Source organism: Populus nigra, chromosome 14 (assembly GCF_951802175.1).
Source record: "Populus nigra chromosome 14, ddPopNigr1.1, whole genome shotgun sequence".
Lineage (NCBI taxonomy): Eukaryota > Viridiplantae > Streptophyta > Magnoliopsida > Malpighiales > Salicaceae > Populus > Populus nigra.
Genome location: NC_084865.1, coordinates 15,024,064 through 15,049,396, shown reverse-complemented (window position 1 = coordinate 15,049,396; position 25,333 = coordinate 15,024,064). Strand labels below are relative to the sequence as shown.

The following is a 25,333-nucleotide window of genomic DNA, read 5'->3' as shown; positions in this document are numbered from 1 at the left end:
AAATTAATCAAGAAACATTGGCTTGAAGTCATGGAACTAGATCGATGCATGGAGACAGGTGCATGATCAGTTTTGGAACTTGAAAATTGACACTAGCTCATATATATCAGGTATCTGTACATTCTTTGTTGTACAGGCCCTGTCCTGTCCTGTGCTTGAGTTTCCAGTTTTTATGAGATTCTCGATTTGAACAGATACGTGCAAGCCAGCCAATATCAGGAATCTGTACATTCTTTGTTGTAGCGAAGCTACTTACACATTTCAGGCTCCTTTTTTCCCTTCCAAAGTTTTCAAGAAGTGAGAGGATTCAAGACAAGGGGAGGGAAGTCTAACAAAAGTGATTTTGGAGAGGTTTGCTGTCGTTTTTTCCTCTTTATTATATTAAATTACTATTAAATGAAATTTATTCCATTATTCATAAAAAAGAAAAAACATAAACTGCGTCGATTTTGTCGAAAAGAGGTACGCTATGCTCATGGCATGATCCCACAGTAGCAACAGACGTGGTTGCTCTCTCGAGGAGCCATGATGCTATGGTATGGTATGGTATGGTATGGTATGGGACTCTAGCCAGTGTGCTGCTTCCTGTCCTGCCTGTGGTTTGGTGTTTGTTGTAACAAAGCAACTTCAGCACATGGCCCACCTAGATGATTCGGGCCCACAGCACAAAACAACAATGATTCTTCATTCTTGAGCTTGGGATGGGTTTATATGTGTACATGAATTGAAAAGGCCCATGATATAATAGATGGCCCAGTTACATGATATGACCCTGGCCTGGCCCAATACAAACATAGAAATGTGAACATGCCACGGCTCACCATGCTTGCAAGCAATTCATTCTTAGTACAACCTCAATTCTTGTCTCAAACCTGTATATCCATTCCTGATGGCATCCCAAACCTACGAGTTTTTATCATTTAGGTCTCACAACTCTGAAAATGTATTTTAATCAGGTATTTTTGTCTATCTTCTTCAAATTGATGTTGTCTTATAATTTTGAAAGTACAGGGCCTACAATAAATATTTTGTCCACTCATTCCTTTTGTGTTTTTCACTTTGATTCCTCTTCTTTAAATCTCACCTTTTCTAATAAAAATGTCTATAATTTGATCCAATAAGAAAAAACTAAAAAAAAAAATAAAAAAAGCATTGCAAACAACTTGTTTACAATGCTATATGACGGCATACACAGTGCATTTTAAATTTTAGAATCCTCACGCGTTTTAGATTTATACTAGTTATGTGACATGGACTCCATCGCATATAAGATATTTTTATCCCCCATAAAAAAATTATATATGCAGGTTTTTCAACACATTTTTATCGCTAAAATGTTTTTTAAGAGCAAATAAAAAAATTTATAAATACATGTAATGAAATAAATCGAGAACTATGTGTGCTAGTATATTAAAAATAATTAACGATAATTAAAAGTAAAATTAAAAAAAACAAAAAACATGTATGGATCAAGATATTTAATCTCGTAAGACACTTATTAAATTGCTTGAATAAAATAAAAGGAGAAAATATACTATGTAAGGCTGCGCATATTAAAAATATTATCTGAAAATAATTTTTTTTTTTAAATAAATTTTATCTATATAAAAGTTAAAAATAATATATTATAGATGAATAAAAAAATAATTTCAAAAATTAAACACATACAAAATAATTTTATAAAAATCTCTATAAAAAAGGTTAAATAAACAAATAAAAAAAATCACAAATAAACAATATTAATTGAAACATAAATTTAATAATTATTTTAAAAAGAAATATTAAAAAAAAGTATCAATAAAAAATGAAAAATAAGAAAATAAATAATAGCTCAGGTTTTGTGAAACTAAACAAGTTAAAAAAATTTTTTCTCTTAAATTTATACTTTTATGCACTAAAAAAAAAGTTAAAAAAAAGAGCCCATACGCAAAGCCCATGAGCATGGATAGGCCTTCAATCATAGGGTTGAGCTTTTAGAGTTGATTATTATTATTATTATTTTATTTTGTAAATGAGAGGAAAACTTGTTGTCTGTCCTTTTTTTTTTTTGAAAAAATGACAGGTGATACGTCGCCTGCAAGCTCAATTTCTAGCCACCATTGTGGTGGCCGTAAAAAATCAACGCTGTAATTTTTGTGGTAAAAAATCCTAATTTTTAAGTTATTTCAACCCAAAAACACCTCACTAACACTTTTAAAACACCTACAAACCAATCTATCAACTCAAAACACCCCAAATGTAATAATCTAATTACTTGGACAACACACCAATTGTAATATAGAAAAAGACACAGAGATTTTTTTAAACCAAATTCATATAAAAGTCCACTGAAATTTCGATGGAGTTTCTCCTATACCAAAAAATCTCAAGTTATCGACAATAATCTGTTACATTTCATCATTATCCAATCACGATTCAATCTTCCCGGATCTCAATTCCAGCAATCCACATCAACACAATCACAATTTCTCGAACATTACTATAATAGAAATGAAGTATTAAGTGACACTAAATAAGTAAACAAACTTGCATGTAAAATATAAATACATGAAAATATAATTTAAGTCATGATAATTTTTTTAAATACAAGATATATAAACATTCAATTAAAACTAGATAACAAAATGATAGAAAGATCTAATATTCACTTCTAACATAAGTATGAGAGACTTGAAACAAATATAACTTTGGATAATAAATATCATAGAAAAACAATGTTAACATTGGTAATTAAGTGATTTATTCAAGACTAGCATACATTCATACTTCTTACAATTCCTCACTTTATCTTTTTAGGATTTTTTTTTTCTCAAAAATTCATTAATATTTTTTCATTCCACCCTTAATTTCCGACCAACATCATATATTAATACCGAATGACAATTGCTTCAAGAAAGTAATGATACTAATTTATTGGCATTATTAACTATCTTTCACCGGATAGCTAATCAAATCTTCTTAAAAACCTTTAGATAGTAATACCAATACTAATGAATTTCATTAGTATCATTAGTCTTCCATATCAGGATCGACTAATCGAATTTGTTATGAATATCGATATCAATGTAACTCATTGATACCCTTAACTATTCTTAAACCGAAATAGCTAATCTAGTTCCAATAATACCTTAAAATATCCTCAAAAGTGACGATGTAAAATATCACTGACATCATTAGCCTTCATACCATGAAAAACTAATCAAGTTTTCGTGAAAATACTGATATCAATGTAGCCTATTGATATAATTAATTAGCCTCCATACCAGGAATGACTAATAAAGTTTTCATGGAAATGCCGATATCAATGTAGCTTATCGATATCATTAACTATTCTTAACCCGAATAGTTAATCAAGTTCAATATCCTCAATGTTCCGTGATGATCATGTTGATGTTAGCAAACTCTACTAACATCATTAGTCTCCTGTACCCGGGACTGACTAATCAAATCCAAAGAAATACCGATATCGATGGAACTCATTGATATCATTAATCATTCCTAACCGAGATAGTTAATCAAGCATGTTTCCATTTCTCACTCGTTTCATTAGATGTTTTTCCTTTTTAGCAACATACATACATATACACACACATATTGGTAACATACATACATACATATAAAATCCAAAACAATTAAACAAATTTTCATAATTATATACATTTAAAAAGGATATAGGTGTAGAACATCTACCTACTGCAGAAGCTCAGTTCACGCTCCCCTTCTGTTGTTGTGCAGCTCATGTGGTCCCTCTTGTATTTACAGGTATTCCATATTATTTCAATGTTACATTTCTCATAATAACAATAATAACAATAGTAACAACAAATGTTGACCTCCCTAAAACAATTTTTCATTTACATTTGTGTTTTCCATTACATCCTTTGTTGCTACCCAATTTTTTACCTTTGTTTTGATAAATTTTTAGAAAAATTTAAAAATAGCGAAAAACATTGAAAATCCAAAAAAATACATTTTTTATACATTTGCATCGTTTTTATCATTTTTAGCATCGTCTCAAAAGAATTTAAATTTTCAAAGATATTTGGAACGCGTTCAACTTTTAACGCATCATTTTTAAAATCATTGATTTTCCACATTGAGTCGATGTTGATATTTGCTCGCTTTCAAAAATACAAAAAAAATAAGAAAAATCAAAATTTACAAAAAAAAAGAGGAAAAGAGAAGGAAAGGAAAAGTTGAGGGACTAATTTGAAAATCTAGCAAAACTTTTCCTATAAATACCATACTACACTGAATTTTCAAGAGGGGGGCAATTTTGCAATTAAAGAAGGCAACCAAAAAACCCTAAGGGCTGAATATTTTTTCCTCTCCTGCACCCTAGGCAGCCGCCCCCTTCGCCAGGCTCCCCTCTTTCAGCCAAACAAACCAAATGGTTGTCCCCCTTTGGTTTTGATTTTTCTCTCCAGTCAGCCCCCAGCCCCCACACATCCATCTCCTTCCCACAGCAGCCGACCACCACATCCGAAGACCAGCCCCTTCTTTTCCACCGCTGACGCCGTCCACACTGTCAGCCCTCAGCACCAGCGCCTTCCAGCTTCTTCACCGGCCAACAGCAGTCCTTCTTCCTCCAGCCGCAGCCTGTACACAGCGGCGCCCGCGGAAGCAGCCTCATCGCTGTCCTTCGTAGATCGGCTCCCTTCCTCGGCTGGTCGTTCCTCAGCTCCTCCCCAGATCTGACCGACACCTCTCTCATCTTCTCCGCCCGACAAACGAAGTTGGCCACTGTTGGATCTGCAACCAGCAAAGAAGAAACGAACCAAAAGGAAGACAGAAAACAGAAGTGAAACAAAGGAACAGACCCAACAGTACCCTCCATCTTCGCCGACCAGACGCAACAGAAGCACCACCGCCGACAGCCCCTTGGTCACACAGCCCACCGCCTGAAAATAGAGAAGAAGGGGAAGCGAAAAGAAAACACTGAGCTGCAGAAAAAACCGAAGAAGAGAAGCAGATCTGCAAAACAAAAGAATTAAAATCAACTGTTGTTGTGCGTTGTTTCCTTTGTTGCAGGCGACGGTGACCTTCACCGCAGGCATAGGAAGACGGAGAAGAGGAAGAAGGCCCCGATCTACTGGTTCTGCCACCTTCATCGACGGCGGCACGTGAATCCACGCTCCGCCAGTGGCGGCGGCACGTGGGAAGACGCGCCGCCACTGTTCCTGCTGTCCTTTGGCTTCACAGAACTGGTCCCAGCGCTGTTATGGATTTTTGAAGGGCTGTTTTGCAATTTTAGAATTGTTTAATGTAATTTTTGTTTAATGTAATATTTGTTTAGTTTTGAGTTTTTTTTTTGTAATTTGCATTTTGTAAACATGGAAGCAAAAAAAAAAAAAAAGAACAAGAAAAGAAAAGATACAGTAAAGAAAAAGAAAAGAAAAATACAGTGAAAGTGTATGTGTGTTTGTATTTTTTTATGGATGTTTTTTTATTTATGATAAAATTGCAAAGATTAAAGAAGAATTTAATATTTTAATTGGATCACGGTCAAGAATTATTAACTTATACGTAAGTTGTATTTCTAATATCCGATGAAAAGATAAAATTTTAAAACTTCTTTAACACGTCAAAATCATGAAGCAACTTACCTCATGTAGGGTGTGTTAGGGGTGCTAATATCTTTCCTAACCACAATCAGTCCCTTACCCACGAATCTCTGACAAGACCAGTACATCAGGTTTCCTAGTAGCCTTCAATAAATTACTAGGTGGCGACTCCAACGAACCAATCAAAGCAACGCGACAACGAAAAAATCATCAGCTGATGCCGCGCGGATATTTTGATGTGCGACAGAATGGCGACTCCACTGGGGAAGGTACTGTTTCTGACAATATTGGACTAAGCTTTGTGTATTTGATGTGTTTAAGTTTTTGCATTTTTGTCTTGTTTTATTTTTGTTTTATCCATGTATTTTTAGAATTGTTTCATGCATCACTTGTATTTATTTTTGAAAGCACACACAAGCTTCTAAGTTAGGTGGTGAATTAGCGATCTGCCCTATGACTATTGGTCAGGGTTCAGATGTGTGAAAAACCAAACTCATTTCTGAGTGCCTGCTTGGTAATGGTGGGCATACGTGCCTTAACTATTTCTTACAACGCCCCTATACTGTCTTTACGAAGATCGTCACTGGGCATATATGAGACCCTTTTGAGACCAGATAGAAAACCTGCCCATGTTCACATAATGAATAGAACATGTCCTTAGGTTGTATGTGTTATTTTTATTTGCATCAGGGCAAACCTTTCTTGAAGCATCTTGAACTCAAGACTTGTGGGTGACCCAATGGCCGTCACTCAGAAAATTTTCACTGTAGAGTTTGGGCAAGAATCAAGATTTTTGTTTCATCATACAAGAGTTACGACCATATGTCACCCCTCGAAGGACGAGTTCTTCATATAGATTACATGTTCATACATTTATCATGCATGACCAAGAGGAAAAATAGGTTCTCCTGTCCGAGGTTTACTACACTGGATGGAAAAAGATGGATAATAAAGAAAGGGGTCAGAGAGAGGCACAAAGTCAAAAGAAAGTTGAGAGCATCAAAGGGGAAGTAGCTAGGCTCAGATCTGCCTAAACAAGTGTAGAGCATCAAATGGAAAAGGGAATGTCTGCACAGTCTTCTGTGGGAACACTGCTTGTCCAGTCCAATTAAAGTTGCACCCCTCCTATTCAGTAAGGAACAACAGCAACAATGCCTTCAGTCATCAACTAATGACAACCCTTGTTCTTGTTCAGATGCACTATTAATTGTTCATCGCCTCCACATCTTTTAATGGCACCAAATAACTACTAGCCTTCGGTGCATGGTGCATTAGCCTTCTTTGAAGTTACCCTAACTGTCAACTCAATTTCTGTTCAGCAACACAAGATGTTAGTAAAAAAAAACAAGAAAAAAAACCCCGAAAAAAACCATGATTAGACATTGAACTTCTACGTTGCAGAGCTCTCTCTGTAGAGATTTGTTTTCTAATTTGCCAGTGGGGCATGCAAAAGGGGATGTAGTACTTCCACACGCTACAAAACTTTGTCTCATCAGTTTCAGCACCGAAACACTGCAGTAGGCCGAAGAGTCAGACCTAGTCTGAAAACATGAGCAGTCATCGAACTTTGACGTGGCAGCGCTCTCTCTATAAAAACCCTTTTGTGGCTCTACAAGTGGGGAATTCAAGAGGGGATGTAGTAGTTTCAGACAATGTGAAAATTTATGCCACCAGTTTCAGCACTGAAACACTGTAGTAGGCAGAAAAACCTGACCCGAGCTAGAAAACAGGAGCAGATATAGAACTTCACTGTGGCAGAGCTCTCTCCGCAGAAATCTGTTTGTGGCTCTGCAAGTGAAGAATCCAAGAAGGAATGAAGTAGTTTCATATCACCTACAAGTTTCTCCTACCAATGTCAGCATTAAAACGCGGAAGTAGGGAAAAGAGACAGACCTCGGCTGAAAAATAGGAAGAAGATTGAAACTTCAACAGGGCAGAATTCCCTCTACAGGTGTTTGTTTGCTGCACTGTCAGTGAGGGATCGAAGAGGAGACAAAGGAGTTTCAGATTCATCAGTTTCTCCTCCAATAAAAACAATGCATCATTTCACACATTGACAGTGATAGCGCTGCATGATTCTATACGCTGCAAAGATTACCTAGCTGTTGGAAGGTTTCCAACAATCCACAAACGACCACAACAACATGGAAAGATTATCGAAAGAATTGAACGAGCCATGAAGAAGTGAAAGATTGAAGGTTCTGCCATGAATTCCAGAACAATAAAGAGAGATGAATAAGAAGATAACTCTGAAGGTGGAAAACCTTATTCATGTGGTTCAGGTCTCGCTGTAACATCAACTGCTCAAGTATCTTTACCAAGATTGACATCCTTCTACCGCTCAAGTTGGCCTCCCAGCACCTGTCAGGTTCCAGACTTTTTGCCTGACTCCGACAAATCCCATGCAACCATCATTTTCTAGGTGGTATAATCCAGACAAGAGATGAGATGTCATGGTGGGGTCCTCGGCCATTTCAGTTGAACAAATGCAAGAGTTTCAAGAATCGAGCTCAGTTTGTGAAAGATGATGTCATCGATCATTTTGTCACCAGAACATCCTCAGAATGACGAGTGATCGGAATTGCTAGGCAAAACACAGATATTGCCAGAAAAGATGATTCAAGAATGGCGATGAATTGTCAATCATATTGTTGTGGAATGTTGTATTTTTTGTTTTGTGATCACATCTCATCCTTCAACGAAACATGTCTTGTTTTTGTCTCTTTGTTGTTTTGAAATCAACATATGTTTAGCATTCTATTCTGACAAAATATTTTGATCAAACTCCAACATGCGATAAAGGTTAATCAATCCTGAAGATTAAAAGTGTTTTGATTACAGAAATGACTCGATGATTGTTGAAATGACATGATAACATAAAGTGACCAAACAAATTTTGAGCTCATACCTCCTGAAACTGAACCACGCATCATATAACTAGTTTTAGCAGTATGCATAATGACATATAATGGATTCAATAGTTATGGACTCGAATCATGACTCTTACAAGTTCTAATCATTACACTAGATGAGGTCAAAATTTATCGGTTCTAATCGACCTTGCTTGAAATGAGAAAAGGTCATTTTTGTTATCCTTTCACATTTCTTGAAATATTATCCCTTGTGGTCCTCATTTGAGCCTGATAAAATATTTTCTTTCAAGAAACCCTGACTAGGATCACACCCCGTACTGGGGGGCAAATAAGAAAAGACAAAAGTGAAAGAGAAGGCTTAGAACAAAAGTCCAACGTTTGAGAGAGAGTTAAAAGAAAGAAGACCTAGACTGGGGGCGTGTTAGAAAACTATGAGAAATGCTATGTGAAAGCCATGACCTTTGGCATCCATGATAAAGCCCCTGAAGTTATCAGATGATTGAGATTGGTTATTCATCAAAGAAAAAGTTGGATTTGCATATAATCTATGTTAAGAGAATTCTGATATTTGAGGTTAATAAGGTTATATGTCATTTCCTCTACAAAGACAACAATAGAAAAGGGGTTGATGAATAGTTTGATGTTGATCCTAGGTCTTTGAAACCCTCAAACACTTTTTGAGCTTGTGAAATCCCTTTCTTTCATAGCCATGTACCATAGCCTGCATTACATGTTTTTAAAAGCCCTTTTTGATCAGGTAAGCAATTTGAACCGAGAAATGACGATCTCAAAACTTGAAAAGCCTTTATATAAGAGTCGTGGCTTCATGAATTAAGCTATTGGTTATTATGCATACTGATAAAATAAAAGCTCAAAAAAGAAACAACCTCTCTTGATGAAGCCTGAGATTTGACTTGAGTCTTGTTTTTGAAATTCACATAAAGGTCACCTCATCACAGACCATCAAAAGATATACCCCAAAATCAAAGTCTAAAATGGATACAAAGAACCATGAAAAAAAAAGGCCATTTTAGTCTTTCAACAGGTCAATTTCTGTTTTCAAAATACAAGACAATCAAAGGACTATATTGAATAGTGTGTGTTGGGTCTTTGACCAAAAAGCTTGATTTTCAAAAGATCTTTTCCAAATCTGATATCTCTTTGATTTCATTTCAACAATTAGACTTGAATTGACATGATCTTTGAAATATGAGAGTTGATTCCAGAACAAGAAAGATTGTTAAACAACAAGAACATCGACCGAATTTGCAAAATCCTTGACAAGAATGACATCAACATTTCTCGACACTTCTTGAAAAGTTGACCACTTGGAGGCAATACAGTGGATCAGGGGTAGGAAAACAAATAGTATTCAGATCAGCTGGGGGCAATGAAAGATGATCAAATGATGAATCAATGCACTGAGGACAATGGTGTTTAAAGAAAGCTAATCAGCAGGACAAGCATTCAGATCATTACTGGGGACAATGTTGTTCAAAGACAGTCAGTGATTTAGTAAACTTCAGCAGCAATTGATGAGCAACGCTACACTTGAAGGGCATTTTATTATCATCAGCTTGGGTTACCCTTTAAAACATGGCTATGGCTTTTAAACGATGTTATCGCATAGTTGCATTTGAATGAATGTTGGAAGGATGCACCCACCAAGACTGACGGTGGATCAAAGATGTACCTAAAAGACATCTTTATATCGTCATCTTTTGAAACATGGCTATCGACCGATGTGGGCATGCAGTTGTATTTGAATGAATATTGAAAAGATGTGCACACCACCAAGACTAATTGTGGAACAATGCTGCACTTGAAGGACAATCTCATATTGTCATCATTTGAAACATGGTTATCGACAGATGTTATCACACAATTGCATTGAATGAATGTCGGAAAGGCACCCACCCCGAAGACTGACTGTGGGACCATCTATTTTGGAGATCAAAGACGCACTTCATCGCATGAATATGGGTGATAAAATGAACATCATTGATGATGCCACTGCATTTCTTTTCACAATCTGATTAGAAGAGTTGAGGGGAATCTATTGAGAATAACACTGAGCATACAACCATAAGCTTTTGTACTGCAAGCTATGAGATGCATGTCTGGATGATTGGATAGTTTCAATGAAGACTGATGATAACATATACTTGAAGAGTATTGTTTCAACTTGAGGCAAGTTCATGACTGGTTGACAATCTTGATGGGTGTTGGCATGATGCACACAACCAATCAAAAGATAATTTTCAGAAGAATCCAGGAGAGAAAATCCTTCATGATGAATCAAGCAACGCCGCACTTGGAGGCAGAGTCAAGCTTGATAAACAACAAGAGCAGTAATCGTTGTGGACAACTTAGGATGGGCACTGCACTTATAGCTGAGTGGATGGCTAGCACATGAATAAGCCAATGCATCGAAAGAACAAAGAAAGCTTGGGAATGCAAACAAAGGCACCCTGTGATGATGGAACATCGAAGAGGGGGGACCTATATTTCGAATCAGTTTAGCAAGATTGGGGACCAAAAAAGAGAGAAAAAAAGGAGAATCATTGAGCTGATAATAACAGAGAATTATGGTTGTGACCGTGGAACGGGAAGAAGATGAGATAAGCCTTACTGTTAGGAAGATCTCAAAGAAATGAAAAGATCAACCTTGCAATCAGGAAGCATCGAGTTTTCAAACCCTGCGATCAAGAATTATCAAGAAGCACCAAGTTTTTCGGCCCTTCGTCTATCATCCCTTTAGGACTTCACCAGGTAGTCCCATTTTTCACACTTGTCACATCACATCTTTCAATTGGGTAGGTCACCCATGACAATGAGACCATTTCACATTTTTTCTATCCTCCACCTGGGTAGGTCACCCATAACAATGAGACCACTTCATATTTTTTCTATCCTCCACCTGGGTAGGTCACCCATAATAATGAGACCACTTCACATTTTTCTCATCTTTCATTTGGGTAGGTCACCCATAACAATGAGACCACTTCATATTTTTTCTATCTTCCATCTGGGTAGGTCACCCATTATAATGAGACCGCACTTCACATTCTTTCCATTTGGGTAGGTCACCCATCATAATGAGACCACACTTCACATTCTTTCCATTTGGGTAGGTCACCCATCATAATGAGACCGCTTTCCATATTCTTTCCATTTGGGTAGGTCACCCATCATGATGAGACCACACTTCACATTCTTTCCATTTGGGTAGGTCACCCATCATAATGAGACCGCTTTCCATATTCTTTCCATCTGGGTAGGTCACCCATTATAATGAGACCGCACTTCATATTCTTTCCATCTAGGTAAGTCACCCATTATAATGAGACCGCACTTCACATTCTTTCCATTCGGGTAGGTCACCCATAACAATGAGACCACTTCATATTTTTTCTATCTTCCACCTGGGTAGGTCACCCATCATAATGAGACCGTTTTCCACATTCTTTCCACCTGGGTAGGTCACCCATTACAATGAGACCATTTGTTCCACATATTCTTTGTTTTGGTTTAATGAGGTCGCCAGATGGGATCTCATGTAGCTTTGGTTAAAGGAAATCGCCAGATGGGATTTCAGGTTGACCGAGTTACGTAACATCTTTTGGTTTTGGTTTAATGAGGTCGCCATATAGGATCTCATGTAGCTTTGGTTAAAGGGAATCGCCAGATGGGATTTCAGGTTGACCGAGCTACACATATTTTTTTAGTTCCAGTTTAATGAGGTCGCCAGATGGGATCTCATGTAGCTTTGGTTAAAGGGAATCGCCAGATGGGATTTCAGATTGACCGAACTACCACACATTTTTTAAGTTCCAGTTGAATGAGGTCGCCAGATGGGATCTCATGTAGCTTTGGTTAAAGGGAATCGCCAGATGAGATTTCAGGTTGACCGAGCGACACACATTTTTTAGTTCCACTTTAATGAGGTCGCCAGATGGGATCTCATGTAGCTTTAGTTAAAGGGAATCGCCAGATGGGATTTCAGGTAGACCGAGCTACACATATTTTTTAGTTCCACTTTAATGAGGTCGCCAGATGGGATCTCATGTAGCTTTGGTTAAAGGGAATCGCCAGATGGGATTTCAGATTGACCGAGCTACACATATTTTTTAGTTTTGATTTAATGAGGTCGCCAGATGGGATCTCATGTAGCTTTGGTTAAAAGAAATCGCCAGATGAGATTTCAGGTTGATCGAGCTACCACACATTTTTAAGTTCCAGTTGAATGAGGTCGCCAGATGGGATCTCATGTAGCTTTGGTTAAAGGGAATCGCCAGATGGGATTTCAGGTTGACCGAGCTACCACACATTTTTTAAGTTCCAGTTGAATGAGGTCGCCAGATGGGATCTCATGTAGCTTTGGTTAAAGGGAATCGTCAGATGGGATTTCAGGTTGACCGAGCTACCACATTTTTTAGTTCCACTTTAATGAGGTCGCCAGATGGGATCTCATGTAGCTTTGGTTAAAGGGAATCGCCAGATGGGATTTCAGGTTGACCGAGCTACACATATTTTTTTTAGTTTTGGTTTAATGAGGTCGCCATATTGGATCTCATGTTGGTTCTGGTTAAAGGGGATCGCCGGACGGGATCTCAGGTTAGCCCAACCACACAGGATATTGGTTCTGGTTAAAGGGGATCGCCGGACGGGATTTCAGGTTAGCCCAACCACGCAGATTTTGGTTTTGAAAAAGGAGATCACCAGATGGGATCTCAAGTTAACAAAAAAAAAAGAAGAGAGAGAAAGAAAGAAGAGGAGGAAAAGAGAAAGAAATAGAAAAAGAAAAAAAGAAGTAAGGTCATTAGATGAGTGAATATTCAGCAAGTTAGGAAGACAAAAAGACAAGTTTTTCTTTACAAAGCTTACTATGCAAAACATTGAGGAGTTTTGCTTCGTAAGCATTGTAAAGAGGGGGCATCTGTTGCTACCCAATTTTTTACCTTTGTTTTGATAAATTTTCAGAAAAATTCAAAAATAGTGAAAAACATTGAAAATCCAAAAAAATATGTTTTTTTTATATATTTGCATCGTTTTTATCATTTTTAGCATCGTTTCAAAAGAATTTAAATTTTCAAAGATATTTGGAACGCGTTCAACTTTTAATGCATCATTTTTAAAATCATTGATTTTCCACATTGAGTCGATGTTGATATTTGCTCGCTTTCAAAAATACAAAAAAAATAAGAAAAATTAAAATTTACAAAAAAAAAAGAGGAAAAGAGAAGGAAAGGAAAAGTTGAAGGACTAATTTGAAAACCTAGCAAAACTTTTCCTATAAATACCATACTACACTGAATTTTCAAGAGGGGGCAATTTTGCAATTAAAGAAGGCAACCAAAAAACCTTAAGGGCTGAATATTTTTTCCTCTCCTGCACCCTAGGCAGCCGCCCCCTTCTCCAGGCTCCCCTCTTTCAGCCAAACAAACCAAATGGTTGTCCCCCTTTGGTTTTGATTTTTCTCTCCAGCCGGCCCCCAGCCCCCAGACATCCATCTCCTTCCCACAGCAGCCGACCACCACATCCGAAGACCAGCCCCTTCCTTTCCACCGCTGACGCCGTCCACACTGTCAGCCCTCAACACCAGCGCCTTCCAGCTTCTTCACCGGCCAACAGCAGTCCTTCTTCCTCCAGCCGCAGCATGTACACAGCGGCGCCCGCGGAAGCAGCCTCATCGCTGTCCTTCATAGATCGGCTCCCTTCCTCGGCTGGTCGTTCCTCAGCTCCTCCCCAGATCTGACCGACACCTCTCTCATCTTCTCCGCCCGACAAACAAAGTCGGCCACTGTCGGATCTGCAACCAGCAAAGAAGAAACGAACCAAAAGGAAGACAGAAAACAGAAGTGAAACAAAGGAACAGACCCAATAGTACCCTCCATCTTCGCCGACCAGACGCAACAGAAGCACCACCGCCGACAGCCCCTTAGTCACACAGCCCACCGCCTGAAAATAGAGAAGAAGGGGAAGCGAAAAGAAAACATTGAGCTGCAGAAAAAACCGAAGAAGAGAAGCAGATCTGCAAAACAAAAGAATTAAAATCAACTGTTGTTGTGCGTTGTTTCCTTTATTGCAGGCGACGGTGACCTTCACCGCAGGCATAGGAAGACGGAGAAGAGGAAGAAGGCCCCGATCTACTGGTTCTGCCACCTTTATCGGCGGCGGCGCGTGGGAAGACGCGCCACCACTGTTCCTGCTGTCCTTTGGCTTCACAGAACTGGTCCCAGCGCTGTTATGGATTTTTGAAGGGCTGTTTTGCAATTTTAGAATTGTTTAATGTAATTTTTGTTTAATGTAATATTTGTTTAGTTTTGAGTTTTTTTTTTGTAATTTGCATTTTGTAAACATGGAAGCAAAAAAAAAGAAAAAAGAAAAGAACAAGAAAAGAAAAGATACAGTAAAGAAAAAGAAAAGAAAAATACAGTGAAAGTGTATGTGTGTTTGTATTTTTTTATGGATGTTTTTTTTATTTATGATAAAATTGCAAAGATTAAAGAAGAATTTAATATTTTGATTGGATCACGGTCAAGAATTATTAACTTATACGTAAGTTGTATTTCTAATATCCGATGAAAAGACAAAATTTTAAAACTTCTTTAACACGTCAAAATCATGAAGCAGCTTACCTCAGGTAGGGTGTGTTAGGGGTGCTAATATCTTTCCTAACCACAATCAGTCCCTTACCCGCGAATCTCTGACAAGACCAGTACACCAGGTTTCCTAGTAGCATTCAATAAATTACTAGGTGGCGACTCCAACGAACCAATCAAAGCAACGCGACAACGAAAAAATCGCCAGCTGATGCCGCGCGAATATTTTGACGTGCGACATCCTTTAAGATCATTATTCTTTATTTAATCATAACTAATATTATAAATTTCATTTTCGAACACGGCTTTCCTTGGAATGCTAAGACACATCACAACACATTTTCTACAGGCGTTATAACCTAACCTCTTCTCAAATTTTTACCTATATCTAGAGTTATAGAACTCCAATTTAAGCAAAGTCAGTCTCATAGGAAATATAACATCCTTGGATATAACTTCTATGAAGACATCTATCCTAAATTCTATCATTTTTAGGCTCAAATCCCTTCTAAAATCTAGGTAAACAAATCTATCCATTTTTCATCAAACTTTAAATGAACCTTCAAACATCTTCATTTGTTTTCACTCTTCCTTCAAAACAATAATTTCTATATTGTATGTACGGAATCTCACTAAATATGACCTTTTACAATACATAATCTACCTATTATTAACACAGAAAATCTCAAAAAACTCATTCCTTTTTCTTAACCTTACCTTGGCCAAAACTTGGCTTAAAGAAACCAAAGGTTCCCTTCTCTATCTCGTGTAATAATTATCCCCACTAATCATTGTTAACATTATAAACAACACATCACAAGCAATTTCAAGGAAAATCATAAATTCTTCTCTTCTAATCCCCTCTCTCGATGGTTGGCCACCTATGATTCTTCAATATTTCTATATAATTTCACATTTTAAGCAACCTACAATACTTTAATTAATTTAATTTCACACAATTCTATATTTTCTCCAAATTCTCCTTAAAAACAGTTGCTTAAATTCAAAATTAATATACCAATTCCTAATCAAATTCAAATTGGTTTGCATAATCAAGTTTAAGGCTCCTCACCTGGTGATAAACTGGACTTCGATCCTTGACTAGTTGAAAATTTTTTACTCCTCCCTTTTTGCACACTAGTCGGCCCTCTATTCTTTTCCCCTCCCAATTTCTTCACTTGTTTCTTGTTAATTCCCTTGTCTAATGATGTTATCCTTACCAATTGATCTAAATCTTGCATAAACCCAATAGGTTTTGGTGTTTCTCTCTCAATTTTTTATGGAAAAATAAAAAATTTATCTCCTCCCTTTTGTCTCCATTACAACTGACCTTAAGAGGAAGAAAAATGAGGTATTTATAGTCTTAGTTTTTCTTTAATTACACTTTGGCCCTGCTTACTTAAATGTTTTATTTTTAGCCCTATTCATTTTTCTTTTTACAATTTGAGTTATACCTTTTTTTTTTCATCTATATTATTTTCAATTTATACCTTGGGTTTACACCAAAAGAGGTCCAAAAACCTGAAATTAAGGCCCCGTTTGTTTGCTAGAAAGTAATTTTCTTTTGGAAAGTGAATTCCGAGAAAGTGAATTATTTTCCTATGTTTGGTTATGTCATGGAAAATGAGCTGAAAAATAACTTATTAATATTTTATTTTTTTTCAAGTTTATTAAATAATGAGGAACAAATCTTACAAATTAAAAAGTTGAATGCGAATGAAATTAAAAAATATATATAATTTCATAAATTATCTCAAATAAAATAAATAATAATCAAAATAATAGAGATCAAATCTAACATATAAAAAAATTAAAATATGAAGAAATTAAAATAATAATAATTACCATTTGATAAATTATTTCAAATAAAATAAGTAACAATCAAAAGAATGAGGACCAAATTTGACAGATAAAAAATTTCAATTAAAAAACAATAAGGAAAAAGTAAGTAAAAATTATAAAAATGATAAGAAAAAAGTAAATAATAATTATAAAAATGAGAACCAAATTTAATATAAAAATCAAATTCTAAGGGATAAAATTGAAAAAAAATATTTAAAACAAAATATATATAGCAATCAAAAGTTTGAGGACCAAATTTGATATAATCAACAAATAATATGATATTTCTAAATTTTTCACAACTTCTGGAAATTGTTTTCCGCCCAAAATAAAAGGAAAACACTTTTCTGAAAACCAAGCCAAATTTTTCTTTGACTGGAAAGTGTTTTTCGTCGACCAACTTTTCTAATGACAAACAAATACAAAAAAATTTGGAAAGTGGTTTACATTAAATCACTTTCCATCAAACAAACGAGTTATAAATTAATTTAGATTTATCTTTCTTAGCCTAGATCCATCTTTTTAGGAAATATTGGGGCACCAATAAACCACCATCAAACCTCTCTCATCTTATGAAACTCGTGGACATAAAAAAAAAAAATTCCATTTTGATGGTTGGAACTTATTTGAATAGTGACTTTTTCTCTTGTCATCGAAATCCAACGATCTTTTTCTTTTTCATCTTTTTATCCAAGGGTTGAAAAATAATACAAATAAATTTTTGTAGCAAAATTTTTTATTTTAAAAAAATTTAAAAGGATATAAATTATATAATTTATATTATTTTAAAAGTTTGATACCTATATATTTTTTTTTTGAAATTTATGGCATATCATCATGATGTTTTTTTTTAATTCTAGTTTTTTTTTCTTTCAATTCCACTGTTGGTTAAAAAATATAAAGTAATTGGTTTCAATTAAGATGTAATCTTTCAAAATAAAACTTTAAGAATAAAAATAAATTATAAAAAATACTAATACCTTAATACAATTCATGGTTAAATCTCAGTTTACAATGAATCTACTACCTGCAGTCCTCCTGCTTCATCTCTCTCTCTCCCTCTAAACTAAAAAACAAAAAACATCTTAATTATTGTCAAATGTGGAAGCTTACGATAGGAGCAGAGAGTGTTCATGACAATGGTCAATCATCATCATGGCTTAAAAGTGTTAACAATCATCTGGGTCGCCAAGTTTGGGAATTTTGCCCACAACTTGGCTCCCCAGATGAGCTTTTGCAATTACAAAATGCTCGCCTTTCATTTCAAGCTCAAAGGTTTGACAAAAAACACAGTGCTGACCTTCTTATGAGGTTTCAGGTTAGACCCATTTGTGAATTCTATTCAAAGTTTGGATATTTATGTCAAAGTTTGGAGCTTTTTGATTGTTTTGACTGTGAAATGTAGTTTGAAAAGGAGAACCCATGTGTGAATTTGCCTCAAATTAAAGTTAAAGACGATGAAGATGTGACTGAGGAAGCAGTGACTACTACCTTGAGAAGGGCTGTTAATTTTTATAGGAAAATTCAGGCGCATGATGGTCATTGGCCTGGTGATTATGGAGGTCCTATGTTTCTACTTCCTGGTTTGGTAAAGTCTGAAACCTTAACTTGTTGTCTCACGTGTTAAGTTCACAGTTTCATTGATCACTACCAATTGCTTGGCTTCATATGATTGAGAGAAAAGGTACTTGCTTTGCATGTAAATGATTGATACATACTGTTTGAATGAGAACCAGAGTGTTTGTGTTAATGGGAATGTTGCATTTTGATTTTCTTTATTGGTATGGTTAGACAGAAGGATTGCATTCTTCAGAGTAATTGATTATATTAGCATGTAATTTTAGCCTTGCTTTGAATTGCTACAGATCATTACTTTATCTATTACGGGAGCTCTGAATGCTGTCTTGTCAAAAGAACATCAGCGAGAGATGTGCAGATATCTGTACAATCATCAAGTAAGTGTACTATCTGGCAACATCTGAACCTCTATTTGTTCATCGTTTGATATCAAAACAACTTTGCTGGACATCAGGGGGGGAGAAATGTAATTCTGGAAGTTGTATCAATGCCTTCTCTAATTAATCATAGCGTTCTGCCCCAAAGTTCAGTTCTCAAGCTGTAGCTGAGCTAAACGAATAAGCTTGACCAAAACCATAAGCTAGCCGTTTAATTTTAGCTATAGCATTAGGACCTTTATGAACAGATTATGGGAACTATTTTGTAAATGTGCCACATTTTGCTGCAGAATAGAGATGGGGGTTGGGGTCTTCATATTGAAGGCCCAAGCACCATGTTTGGTACTTGTCTAAACTATGTGACCTTGAGGTTACTTGGTGAAGGAGCTGAGGGTGGTGATGGGGAAATGGAAAAGGGACGTAAGTGGATCTTGGACCATGGTGGTGCAACTGAGATTACTTCGTGGGGGAAAATGTGGCTTTCGGTATGAACCTGGTCTTTATCTTGTTGATTTGTTCCAAAAGCTATAGATTATGACAATATTGGTGCCATTTGGTTGATCTTTGATAATGATAGGTGCTTGGAGTCCATGAATGGTCTGGGAATAATCCACTGCCTCCAGAAGTATGGCTATGTCCTTACCTTCTCCCAATGCATCCAGGTTCCTGAATAGTTATACATGATTATTTCATTTCAGCCACGCAAAGGAGAGTGGAATATATTTTCTTTTATGCTGTTTAACCAACTAATTGAAGTTAAAAGTATAAAAGGCGAAACTATTACATGATCCATCAAGGGTCCATTGCTTGGTGTAATGATAAAATATCTTGGCCCTGCAATCACAAGTGTGCAGGCTAAAGTCCTGATAGCATCTGCTTTTTACACAAAAATTCTGAAGGATGAATTCTTTTTTAATTCACTTCTCTTAGCCCTCATTTCAGTGAACCATTGAAGACTAATAGTCTTTTAATACGTTTTATAGGAGCCCTCATCAAAATATGTTTGCTTACTGCCAAAGACCTAAACTGGGATGGGACGTGTGTTTGGTATTGTGGTGCAATGTGTTTTTGTGCTTTTTGCATGAAAATGCATTAAAATAATTTTTTTATTTATTTATTTTTGACATCTATACATCAAAACCATCGAAAAGAACTAAAAAAATCAATTTAATACTTTTTCATGTGAAATGCACTTTTGAAACGCACCTAAAAACAAAAGCTACCGCATTCCCAAACACCAAGTAAGTGGACAATAGTTCGACTAACTAAAATAAAAATAATAGAAAAGGAAACTAAAATTGCTTCTGTCTGACCAAACACACATGTTATGTTAGAGATGGTCACTAATTTCTCGTGCAATTAGCTTGTTAGTTTCCTTCTTTTTTCACACTTGGAGCATTACATGTTTCTTCTCATAGATTTCTAGCTGTTTTACTTGGTTTTGCTTTTTGAAAGAGCTAATCTTTTGATAATTTGGTTCCCTTTATTTAGCAATGTTATCTCTTGCTTTCTTTCTGTTAACAGAATGTTCTCTATCTCCATGTACTTGCTAGGGGCTTCCCTGCCATGTACCTCATTGTTAATATAGTTCAAACGTTATACAACCTTTCATTTTCACTTTATTGTGATGTAGTTCTGTCAAATATCAATAGGCTTTTGCTTCTTGTGAGTAACCTTGAAGTTTTATATTCATAGGAAGGATGTGGTGCCACTGTCGTATGGTGTATTTACCAATGTCTTATCTATATGGGAAGAGGTTTGTTGGTCCTATAACACCCACAATTCAATCTTTGAGAAAGGAGATCTACACTGTTCCATATCATGAAGTAGATTGGAATACAGCTCGTAATACATGTGCAAAGGTTGGTTAGAGATCCATTTTGTTTTTTCCTTGCCAAACTTGTACTATAAATACCTTACGTGAAATTTTTTTTGATGTTGATTCTGGACCTTTTATTTATTTTTTTTTCCAAATTTTGGCAGGAAGATCTATACTACCCTCATCCTTTGGTTCAGGATATTCTGTGGGCTTCTCTTCACTATGCATATGAGCCTATACTTACACGTTGGCCTCTTAATAGGTTGAGAGAGAAGGCTTTGCACAAAGTGATGCAGCATATCCACTATGAAGATGAAAATACCCAGTACATATGCATAGGTCCGGTCAACAAGGTACAGATGGATGATTTTGACGATGCTCATTTTTTCTGTTAAATAAGAAGAAAATGCAGAGGAAACGTACACCTTGAGCTCTCCAGTATAGTATCTGTTAAGAATAAGATCCAATATAATTCTGCCAATGCACTTGGGCCTTAGCTTGTTGTGTTCAGTTATATGACTGCTTGTATGTATCAGGTATTGAATATGCTTTGTTGTTGGGTAGAAGATCCACACTCAGAGGCATTTAAACTGCATCTGCCAAGAGTATTTGACTATTTGTGGATTGCTGAAGACGGAATGAAAATGCAGGTAAAAACAAAAAAAAGCATTAACCTCTCCTTAACTATTTCTACGAGTCTCCCTCTACTTCAGATCCCTTTTCTTCTTTTCTCTTCCTATTTTTGCTTAGAAAAGATGGTTCATCCTTGATGTTTGTGTTACTGATGAGTGGACCATTGAGTTGGATACATATATATTGTATTAGCTGGTGAAATTGTACTGAATTTGCAGGGATATAATGGAAGTCAGTTGTGGGATACTGCTTTTGCTGTTCAAGCAATTGTCTCTACCAACCTTGCTGAAGAATATAGTGCAACCTTGAGAAAAGCACACAAGTACCTTAAAGATTCACAGGTTCTCAATTGTAGAGATATCTCTACCATAATTCACCAATGCTAGCCCTCGTTGCTCAACCAGCTATACTTTGTTTGAAGGTCCTAGAAGATTGTCCTGGAGATTTAAATTTTTGGTATCGCCACATCTCTAAAGGAGCTTGGCCATTTTCAACTGCAGATCATGGGTGGCCCATCTCCGACTGCACTGCAGAAGGATTGAAGGTAAAAAGGTGAACGAAACTGTAGAAGTTCATATTCTTGTCTCATATGTGTCTTGTTGATATTTATCTACCTGTACAGGCTGTTTTACTACTATCAAAACTTCCAACCGAAATAGTTGGGGATCCCTTAGGTGTGGAGAGGCTCCGTGATGCTGTAAATGTAATCCTTTCTTTACAGGTATTTAAGTCTTAGTTGCTGCTTTGAAACAGATGTTGGATCTAGCACAAGAGTGGGATTAAAGCATTATCACTTAAGGATGCAAGATTACATTTATTATATGTAATATGTTAGTGCAATTCTATTGGTTAATGGTGCTGCATGCAAGGAGAAAAATAGGAAATGATGCAGGGTGACATGGTACCAAAGGCATACCATAACATTTGATTTAGTGAAAGCATGACCTTAAATTATAGTAGAATAGTTGGGTTATCATAATAGTTTGCTTCATAAATGCCTGGGTTAGAACTGTTTGCTCATGACAAAATATATGAACCACAAGCAAGCTCATGATACAAAGTTGAAGTTAATGAGAATCTCTGTTACAGGAGCTCCAAGTTTAGATTCCCCTACAGTGAAAGCATTCAATATTTTTCAATCTGATCTTGCATCTGAAAGTTAGTTCAGAATAGGGATTCCCTTATTATGTATTCAGGAGTACTCTACTGATAGGAAATGTTTGATTATTTTGGACACTGCTACAGAATGCTGATGGTGGTTTTGCAACATATGAATTGACAAGGTCGTACCAGTGGCTGGAGGTAACTTCCTTAAGTGATCAAGCCTTTCATTTGAATTCACTCTGAGATTATGAATTCCTCCTGAGAAAATGCAAATCTTCCCATGGCAAATTTTAATATTAAGGACTTAAGATTTGCAGAACTGGTGGTCAATGGCTGCTCTCCTTGCTGAAGGAGATCTTTTAAGGAATTCCTAGTTCTGCGAGTGAAAACCTATATATTTGCGTATTTCATTGGTTGGGCTAACTTCATAGGAAGGTCAATGCTGGGAGAGAATCCAACCACCTTAAATAAGCCTTAATTGTTGAGTATTTTGTAGATTATGCATGATGATTTTTTTTCCTTGTTAAAACTGCCTCTTCACAGATTCTTTTAACTATTCTTACAACTTATTTAGCATAAAGTTGAGTGTGAATTAATGCATTTCCTGAGCCATGTGCTTTTTCTTAATCCTTGTTTATAACATTACCCTGACTACTAGCGAGGTTCCATTTAAATCTAAGCTCAATGACTTACAAGTCAAATTGCAGTTTATATTGATGATGCTGTTCTGACTACTGCATTTATTTAATATTTTTGTTCTGTTTCAGTTAATCAATCCTGCAGAAACTTTTGGTGACATTGTCATTGATTACCCGTAAGGTTCCAGCACACTTCAATTTCATGTTTAGGCATTAGAATTTCATTAATCTTGTGGATTTCTAATTTGTGATGTTGACTGAAATGTCCACATAGATATGTAGAATGCACATCAGCGGCAATCCAAGCACTAGCATCATTCAAGAAATTGTATCCTGATCATAGGAGGGAAGAAATAGATAATTGTATTGCAGAAGCTGCAAACTTCATTGCAAAGATTCAAGCGACAGATGGTTCCTGGTTGGTTTGTGCCCATATATTGTGTATTTGCTTTACATCAATTGCTTCATTCAATGGCAAGTTCTCTGGATGTTCTTAACAGGTATGGATCCTGGGGAGTCTGCTTCACCTATGCTGGGTGGTTTGGGATAAAGGGCTTGGTGGCAGCTGGCATGACATATAATAGCTCCAGCAGTATCCGTAAAGCTTGTGATTATATGTTGTCCAAAGAACTTGCAGGAGGTGGTTGGGGAGAGAGTTATCTATCATGTCAAAACAAGGTTGGACTAAAAATCCTATTTCATATTTTCTGTGATTTTCAAATTTAGGCATGCCCTGTATCACACCCTGTGTGAGAGTTTTTGCCTTCCCAATCTGCTAATTCTGCTTATAGTTTCCAAGCTACATATCCTATGTCAGCTTTTCTAAAATCACTTGACAGTATGATTTTCTTATTCATTATCTCTTATTAAACAGGTGTATACGAATCTGAAAGATGACAGACCACATATAGTCAACACTGGATGGGCTATGTTAGCACTCATTGAAGCTGGGCAGGTACATTGGGGAATCTTTTTTGTTTCTCGTAAACTTGTGATTACCAAATTAGTTTTTTTTTTTTTTTCAATTGCATTTTAGAGATAAAGTTGCTGAAGCCTCTCTACCTGTAGCGCCCTTGGTTTTTACCAAAAAGAAGAACAACATTTCAATTAGCAAGATTAAAACTAGTTTTTGAGGTGCATGATGAGAGGGAGGAATGTGATGAGTTTGAGATTTGTTATGGTGCATGATAATTGTTTCTTTTTATAACATGTAATAGGCTGAGAGGGATCCAATACCATTGCACCGCGCCGCAAGGGTGTTAATAAACTCTCAAATGGAGAGTGGAGATTTTCCTCAAGAGGTAAACATCCCTGTTTCTGTAAATTGGTTGTAGCTCATGAATGCAACTATGCATAATCAACTGAATTTTATCTTCAGGAGAAATGAATTAGTGATTTTTTGTATATATGTAGAACATAATACAAACTGATTAGGTAACATGAGGGTCATTCAATGTCATCTGCTATAACAACTTGAATACTTTGGTGAAAATTTGGGAGAAAAGTTCAATTTGCTTGACCTAAAGTTCATACACGTAACATTACCAGGACAAAAAAAGGTATAAACTTATCAACTTCGAAAGTAAAAGGTTGGAATTGTGGAATTATTGGAACAATTTGATATGCTCATTTAATGATCAAAACAGGAAGGAGCTACTAATTCTTGGCATGCAACTGACTTGTCTATTTGATCACAGGAGATCATGGGAGTCTTCAACAAGAATTGTATGATCAGCTACTCAGCATACCGGAACATTTTCCCTATATGGGCCCTTGGAGAATATCGTTGCCAGGTACTGCAGGCTCTTTGAATTTTTGTTGGCATTACCATATTTAAACTAGTCCTGCTTATATTAAGAAGCAGCACCTGTAATCGTAACTCTAGAAGAGAGCATGCACCATCTGTGACAGTTGAGGGTGCACCTTTCTGCAACAGGATTATGTTATAGAAGAGCATTATTATACAAAAACCTTTATTTCAACCATAAAAATCTGCTACTGGACTCGTACTTATTTTTGTTTGCAATGATGAGTTTCGATTCATTTGGAAGGCAATGGAACATACCTCTGGTATTCTGCAAGAGCCCACATTGGGAAGATTTTTCAATACACTGCAGAATTTAACATGGTATTTTTCACGAACACACCAGTGATGTCCTGTCATGAATAAGATCATAGGTTAAGACCATAAAAGTTTACCCGTAATAAACTGCTAGGATTCGTCCTCGGACTGTTTTTCCTTTCAAATTTTGATTCAAGTGATTACATGCCTAAAAATTAGTTTCAGAAAGTTATCTGTT

General features: G+C 36.3%; 1 protein-coding gene across 1 annotated transcript; it reads left to right on the top strand.

The window, feature by feature from the left end:
- The first annotated feature begins 17,892 nt into the window (after window positions 1-17,892).
- Window positions 17,893-25,024, top strand: LOC133672306 (cycloartenol synthase-like). Its single transcript, XM_062092690.1, has 18 exons — window positions 17,893-18,202; window positions 18,290-18,472; window positions 18,750-18,839; window positions 19,130-19,324; window positions 19,417-19,501; window positions 20,535-20,701; window positions 20,823-21,011; window positions 21,195-21,308; window positions 21,510-21,632; window positions 21,713-21,835; window positions 21,914-22,012; window positions 22,537-22,593; window positions 23,163-23,209; window positions 23,308-23,451; window positions 23,534-23,711; window positions 23,908-23,988; window positions 24,251-24,334; window positions 24,731-25,024. The coding sequence occupies exons 1-18, from the start codon at window positions 17,984-17,986 to the stop codon at window positions 24,842-24,844; spliced, it is 2,292 nt and encodes a 763-aa protein (XP_061948674.1). The 5' UTR covers window positions 17,893-17,983; the 3' UTR covers window positions 24,845-25,024.
- Window positions 25,025-25,333: the final 309 nt, after the last annotated feature.

Excerpts from the sequence above, each read along its gene's own strand:
- LOC133672306 (XM_062092690.1), top strand. The coding sequence starts at position 17,984 with ATGTGGAAGCTTACGATAGGAGCAGAGAGTGTTCATGACAATGGTCAA. Across the intron at positions 22,594-23,162 it reads GGTCGTACCAGTGGCTGGAG|TTAATCAATCCTGCAGAAAC; the intron begins GTAACTTCCTTA and ends GTTCTGTTTCAG. Across the intron at positions 23,989-24,250 it reads CACTCATTGAAGCTGGGCAG|GCTGAGAGGGATCCAATACC; the intron begins GTACATTGGGGA and ends AACATGTAATAG.